Raw genomic sequence first — 7,204 nt, forward strand, 5'->3', positions numbered from 1 at the left:
GAATGAAAATAACTGGTGTTTGAGTCCCCATATTTTATCCAAGTTGCTCTTGATTTCTGCCTAAGAGCTTGTTCCTCGACAGTACCCCATTTTAGAATATCCTGTTGTACTTGCCTGCCTTTGTCTATCAAGGACTGATCTTGTGAGTTGAGTAGCAGCTGACTTTGAACAATGTTTAGACTTTCCCTGGCTGCCTTCGATCTCTGATCATAGGAAGCCAAATAAGAGTTCAATCCCTTAACCTCCAGTACTGAAATTTTTCCATCGTTGTTGTGCCTCAATCTTACTGAGTCAGCTTCCAAATTTATGCCCTTAAAATCGTTTAGAGTCTGCAGCAGATCAGCTACTTTTCCAATTTCCCAGTCATTCAAGAGTCTTCTAAAGCTCAGATTCCATCTTTTTTTTTTTTTAAACCGGTAACTTATATTCCACAGCATTCAGGGCTATGCTGGCCACCTCCAAAAGTAATTACAGATACGGAAAATATGTAAAAAAGCAGAAATATTTACAAAGAACCTATGAAATCCACTAGTGGATTTCCTCTTCTATATTTTGTTCTTTACTAGGGAAGTAATTAATGTCCATTTAATCTTCTGTATTGAGCATTCTTTTCCTTCAAAAATCCTCCGATTCCTTTCCTTCCATATATTCTACCAAATACAAGCAGGTATCGTTCTCCACCACTTCTTTTGACTCTTGTTGCCCCCCCTTCTGATCCAACAACTCAATAAGTCTGCTGTGTGTTCTGGCATACACCAGTTTAGGCTAGCTAAATTGAAGAATAAAGCCCATACTTGTGTTGTTACTTTGCAATGCAGAAATAAGTATTTGTTGATTTCCAGTGCCTCTTTGCAAAGTACGCATCGAGAAGGTATGTTGATGCCCCTTTTCTGTAATGCTTCATGAGTTAGGCAGGCTTTTTTAGCTACCAACCAGACTAAACACTTCACTTTATTAGGAGCCACACTCTTCCAAACAACACTCTATGGCCCTGTTTTCCTTCCTCCAGTTACAAATAAACCCCACTTAAACAATCTGTTGACAGAGAATCTTCCATCAGGGTGTTGTCCCCATAATAGTCTGTCCGGTTCCAAGTTAGTGCCTGGGAAGCCTTTTATCATGTTCAGCAGTTCAATTACCCCTTCTATCTCCCAGTCATTTAACAACCTTTTAAAGACCAAATTCCACCCTTGTTGAGACCACAACTCACTGATTCTGCTATCAGGGTGCACACTGATAGAATAAAGTCCAGGATACAAACTTTAAAGAGATCCTTGACCAGTCCAGTCTTCTTTCCATAATAAAACCTTATCCTTCCTCCCAACTTAAACTTTTATAATAACTTTTAAAGCCGGCCAAAAGCTTCTGATAGTCCTCCGGACTCCTATTCCATAAGTGGTTGTTACTTCACCTGAACACCATTGCCCTTCTTGTCCGAATTTATGTTGTATCACCTCTTTCCATAGTGCATGCTCCTCTTGGTTGTACCTCCATAGCCACTTACTTAGCAAACTTTTGTTCTGTAACTTGAGATTCCTTACTCCCAACCCCCCATAATTTCTGCCTTGTTAAACCGTTGCCCATTTTACTAAATTGAAATTACTCTCAGTTTTATTTCCTTGCCAGAGTAAGTTCCTTCTCAAAGTGTCCAGAGTTTTTATCACCCCACTAAGCATAGGGAAAAGGGACATCACATATGTTGGTAGGAAATCTAGCACAGAGTTTATCAAAGTGACTCTACCTCCCAATGAAAGGTACTGAGACTTCCAGAGTGCCAACTTCCTCTCGGTTTTCTCAATAATCCCATCCCAAATACTAGTTGCTTTATGTTTTCCCCCCAATGGCATGCCTAGATAGCCTGTTGGTAGCTTCTCAACCTTGCACCTCAAGATGTTTGCTAGTGTTTGTAACTGTTGAACTTTTATGGGAAAGATACTATTTTTTCTCCAGTTAACCTTGAGTCAAGAACAAGCCTCAAAAACTACCAGAATCACCCTTAAATAACACAATTGTTCCTGGTTTGCTTCACAGAACACTATTGTATCATCGGCATACAGTAAATATGTCAACTCCATATTCTCATTTGCCCGGTTTGTACTATTGAAGCCTCTAATCCAATTATTTTGCAAAGCTTTCCTCATTAGACTGTCCAATCCCTCCATAGCTAAAATAAAAAGGAATGGAGATAAGATTCCATCCTTAAAGACACCATATTTCGTTAACCATTGTATTTGGATTGGTACTAAGAATGGACAGATCAGTATAGGAAGCCTTAGAGGTTCCCGACCAATCCATAGTTCTTTCCAAAACTTAATTCTGGTTCCGATGCCTACTTTGAAAGTGATATCCCTGACCAACTGCCTCCACAAGCTCCTAATTGTTTCCAAAATGAAACCCCGTAGATAGTGTTGACTGGATTTGAGCACCATTGCTCATTCTGATCATATTTGCTGACAATCACTTCCCTCCAAAGAGCTTGCTCCTCATTTCCAAATCTCCACAACCAATTCAGCTCAAATTTCTATTGTTATGCAACCTCAAATTTCTTATGCCAAGACCACCATTACTTTAGCTCAGTAGAGCAGTTTGACACTTTACCAAATACTCATTTCAAGATAGGTAATGGTAAGTACATCAGATTCTAGTCTCTAGAAAGATAAATGGCTCAAAAATAACACTCTAATAGAGGAATTCCAGCAGCTATACCTTTTCACCTCATCTCCACATGCTTCTGTAAGTCATTGTAAAATAACCCATGTTGCTCGGACTCTTCAAAAATGTCAACAGGAGCATGTCGGATTCTCCAAAACCGGTGTATTTTTGGAGAATCCGACACGGTGCGGCATTGAAAGTGAAGAGTCCACGCAACTTGGAGAATACAAGACTAGGAATGGAGGAAGTCGTAAATCTTATGTCAAGGCTAGAAGAAGTAGCAATCAACCCCCTCATGATGGACAAGTTGATGGAGCTATAGTAAAAATGGCATGTTTACAGTGAATCATGCGACTTCAATATGTTCAGCAGTAACAGGATAGAAGATTGATCATGGAAGCTAGTGTGGAAGGTCAAAATACCTACTAAGATCGCTTGCTTCAGTTGGATAGTGTTATCTGGTGCTTGTTTAACAAATGAAACTTTGATAAGGAGGTGCCTCTCACTCAGCAGTAGCTGCTATGTGTGCCTATAGCACTCTGAAGATGCATGTCGCCTCCCTATATCACAGTCAGATAGCGAGAGCGGTATGCCATATGTTCTTCTGCCTTTTTGGATTACACTGGGTAAGGCGCTTTCAAAACAAAACAAGGTAGTCCAAGAATTGGGTGCAGTGGAAAGTCAGTAAGTCCATCCAGAAGGTATGGCAGATGGTACCAGATTGCACGTAGTCCATCCAGAAGGTATGGCAGATGATACCAGATTGCACTTTTTGATGCTTATGAACTGAAAGAAATCACAAATGCTATGGAGTACTAACTCCCACAATATCCTAAAAGCTAAGATGCCTTGTAAGCCTTGTTTAATGGTATAGGCCATGCTGTACATAATTTTTATCTATTTTTTTACTTTGTTAGCTCCTTCGGCCACATACAGGAAGACACTGTATAGGGAGCCAACTCTATATTGCTCTAGGCTATAATTTTCAGTATCATCTTGACGCATTTTCAATGGAACTCCAGTTACGTGATCCAGAAAAAAAAATAAAAGAGTCGAGCAGGTATGTCCATCGATACATATCTGGAGAAAGTTCAAGCTCAATAAGCTGAAATGACATTAAAGGAAAAGAAAGTGAACTAGAAAGGCTTCTCACTTATATAGGATAAAAAGTAACTTTTATCAATGTATGAGAACGAGCACAAAATTCTGTACGAAACAAAATTATTTTCCTTGTTTAGACAACATTTGACTTTTGTGCAGAACACCCAAAGACACCTTTTCTGATAATCAGATTAAAATATCTTGCACAAGGTATAGAATAAGAGCAAGGATGTAAGTAGGCATAGAGAGGGATCCTAGAAAAGAATTGGCGTTGAGACAGCAAAACTTTTGGAGAATCAGGCATGCACTCGTTGACATTTTTGAAAAGTCCAAGCAACATAGGAAAAAATTACTTCTAACAAGCTTCTACATAGACACTAACCAGTTGAGAACAATACTCACCTCAATATAAAGCTCTGTCATTTGATCAGTTATGACAATTGGATAGTTCTGCACGAGCTTAGGTAAGTCAGACAAGGTTTCCAGGTAGGCTTCAGAGGACATATGTTTCTTCTTTCTTCCACGGAGGAAGTCTGAAGCATTATGTTGTCTTAAAGAAGAGAAGTTCAGGGTGCCTGTTGAACGAACTTCAATGAGTGTCTTCAGATAAAGGAAAAGACTTTCTGGATTAGATCGCAGCTGAGACAAAATGTAATCACGCTCCTCTCCCAAATGACTGACAATCAGAAAAAAAGTTCCTTCCCTGCAAAATCCCAAAATTAGTAAGATTTTTCAGCACTCTGTGATTATCCTCTAAAATATGTGGTTAAACAGATTGCAGCTGGCATAAAATGAACTTCATCTCATGAAAATAGAGCTTGAATATGAATGATAAACATTGTGGAATTGTATTGCAACCTGTTCAACTTGAGTAGATCTGGGATTCGAGAAATGACTGCTGATCTGAAAGCATCAGATTCTTTGCCTCTCAGTTGCCGCAGCATGTCATCAACAAATACAAAAGCAAGAATAGGCTCATCAACAGCTTTCACAAAACTGTCCAAAGCAGAAAGATACTGATGTGTGATGGCATGAATTAAGCCGCAGACCTAAAATAAGTAGCATGTCCACTTAAATAATTGAATTCATTGATACTTGACAGAAGAACACGGAACAGAAAGAGTTGGCAAGGAAAAGTACCTGATGCAGCTGACCCCTCTCACATAGATTCAGTAAGTAATGTGCATCCCAGTCTTCCTCCGGCAAAACTTCTATAAGTGCAGTCAATTGTTTCTGTTTCCTCTTGAAGGTTTCAACTATCAGCCCAGAATCATTGAAACCCAGTGTCAGGTACTCAAAAATTTGACTAAGGGTATCTTTTGAAACCTTAGCTTTTTCAGAGGCAATTAAAAAGGAAATAAAATCCAATACGTTCTCGGTATCTTTACTTGTAGGCCAAATGTCAGTACATCTTTCATCTTTACTGTTAAAAGAACCACCAGTTTGGAAATAGCTCAGATTAAGAATGACCGCAAGAACATCCACTACTTTCTGAACTAAGTTTGCGCCTTCAATAGTTGAAATGTCTACTTCAGTTGTCTCCGTCTTTGAATTCACTGGATTCCATAAAGGATTGTATCTTTCATTTTCATCCTCTACAAATGCATATCGCAAAACATCTAAGGTGGCCTCCGTGTCAAGCTCTAACAGAGAGAGCAAATTTGGGTTTGGTCCACCATAAGGTAAGCACATTGCTGTCGAAGAATTTGGTGAACTCGCTTCTTCCAACAAAAATTGCACAAGCTCTCTTTTAAGAGACGGCACACGTGTAGAAGGGAGTGTTCCACGCCCTGCAACACAGTTCATCATCAATTGCTTGGAGCAAAATCACAAAAAGCACAACTAAGTAATAAAAGATAAAGAGCATGAAATACAACAGTAAGGTCCCCATAAGTAGCAGAAATGCAAAATAGCTAAATAGATTTTTAAAAATTCATTTTGTTTCCTTCAGTAGTTCTTCAACATAACCCCCATCCCCACCCCACCCCCACATTCCCAATCCTTGTTGTTTCTCTCCTGGACAAGATGCCGGGATGCATATATGAATAGGATATTTACTGTGTCGTTCGTCAAAGACTAACTCCAGAAAGAGAATAGGATATAGGCAATGCAACATTTCATGATAGATATTATTGTGGTAAAATATGTATGGGGATCACAAAACTACTGAAAATTGATTCGAGAACAAGAGTGGAGTATTCCTCTAATCTGTTAACTTTCTCGAGATTCTCTAGCATCTTGTTTATCCCAGCTTTCATATCGCCCAAGTCACTTTCTCCTGTCCTTCAACTTCTCCTCGAGCAACATTATCTATTTTCATTTTTTGTTTTTTGAGAAGGTAACAGATTCAGTAGATATACATAAACATCAGAACAAATTGTGCTGGAAACCAAAATGTAGTTACATCATTACATCAGTGATTCACTAACCCAAAAATCCTTGATCTGCTTATAAGAAGTCTAACATATAACAAGACTATCTATCTAAAACCAGTATAACCATACAACAAAAGTAGTTGTCTCCTTGAAGGCTCTGATGCTAACACAAACAACGAAAATGTCAAGTTCTCTCAATTTCCCTCAAGCTACGTGAAGCTGAATGCTTTAACAGTACACGTGCATAAAATAATTCACAATTCTATACTTCCGTTAATCTGGAATCTTTCCTCATTTGATCTTATACCACCAAACCTTTCAAATTGAACTTCTTTTTTTATTTTTTTTCAAAATTTTACTGATACCACAAGAATCAACCATCACGATAGACAATAAAATAGAGTTGCAAGGATATAGTATGAGCAAAGTGAAACCCAAATATATCCCTTTTGCTTCTGTTCTCAGGCTTATTAAAGACAGACTAATTTGTTCAAGCATGCATACAAAAGAAGCTATCAAATGAGGAAAACCATCCTAAGTTCGCTCATATTAAGTAATAAGTGCATATTGCAGACCAACCTGGAGGGAAAGCCAAACCTTGGAAGCAGTACTTGAGGTAAACAAGCATCTTGTACCTGATTCCACAGGAAAGTGAAGCTTGTTTACTCGAAACACCAATGTGCGTTTCAAAAAATGTCAAATAATGGATGACAATTTAGGAATATCACCTACTTAGAGGTGAAAATTTACATTATATGAGGATATCAAACTTGTACAAGCTATAAGTCATGTTCATTAGATAATTTAATCCAATAAATGTATCAATTTACCCAAGAGCAGTAGCACTTTCTCTTTTGCTATCCCGCAAAATTAAAAAGAGCTCTTCCAAAGGAGTCCGAAAATCATCAAGACCTTTGTTGAACAAGTAGATCAATGCACCATGCAGCCTATGCTCCCTGCATAGGCGAACAACCTACAAAATAGATTAAAAAATTAACAGTTAAATCCAACAAATTCACAGGGAAGAAGAAAATATCCAAATCAAGCCTATAGCGGAAGCTTTATTTCATTCATGC

At 38.4% G+C, this 7,204-nt stretch overlaps 1 protein-coding gene across 1 annotated transcript; it reads right to left on the reverse strand.

Annotated features, from left to right (window-relative positions):
* Positions 1-12: 12 nt before the first annotated feature.
* LOC124897115 lies at positions 13-7,140 on the reverse strand. The gene is made up of 5 exons (XM_047409601.1): positions 6,959-7,140; positions 6,708-6,763; positions 4,894-5,543; positions 4,612-4,802; positions 13-4,456 (listed from the first exon to the last, which is right to left on the reverse strand). Exons 2-5 carry the CDS (start codon positions 6,754-6,756, stop codon positions 4,120-4,122), a joined length of 1,227 nt encoding a protein of 408 aa, XP_047265557.1. The 5' UTR covers positions 6,757-6,763; positions 6,959-7,140; the 3' UTR covers positions 13-4,119.
* Positions 7,141-7,204: the final 64 nt, after the last annotated feature.

This window comes from Capsicum annuum, chromosome 3 (genome assembly GCF_002878395.1).
Source record: "Capsicum annuum cultivar UCD-10X-F1 chromosome 3, UCD10Xv1.1, whole genome shotgun sequence".
In the NCBI taxonomy this organism is placed as follows: Eukaryota; Viridiplantae; Streptophyta; class Magnoliopsida; order Solanales; family Solanaceae; genus Capsicum; species Capsicum annuum.

Bases quoted from the DNA above. Each gene is read 5' to 3' on its own strand.
- LOC124897115 (XM_047409601.1), bottom strand. From the start codon at position 6,756: ATGCTTGTTTACCTCAAGTACTGCTTCCAAGGTTTGGCTTTCCCTCCA. The intron at 4,803-4,893 runs GTACTTTTCCTT...TACTTATTTTAG, and splicing joins AGAGGGGTCAGCTGCATCAG to GTCTGCGGCTTAATTCATGC. The intron at 4,457-4,611 runs GTTGCAATACAA...GGGATTTTGCAG, and splicing joins GATCTACTCAAGTTGAACAG to GGAAGGAACTTTTTTTCTGA.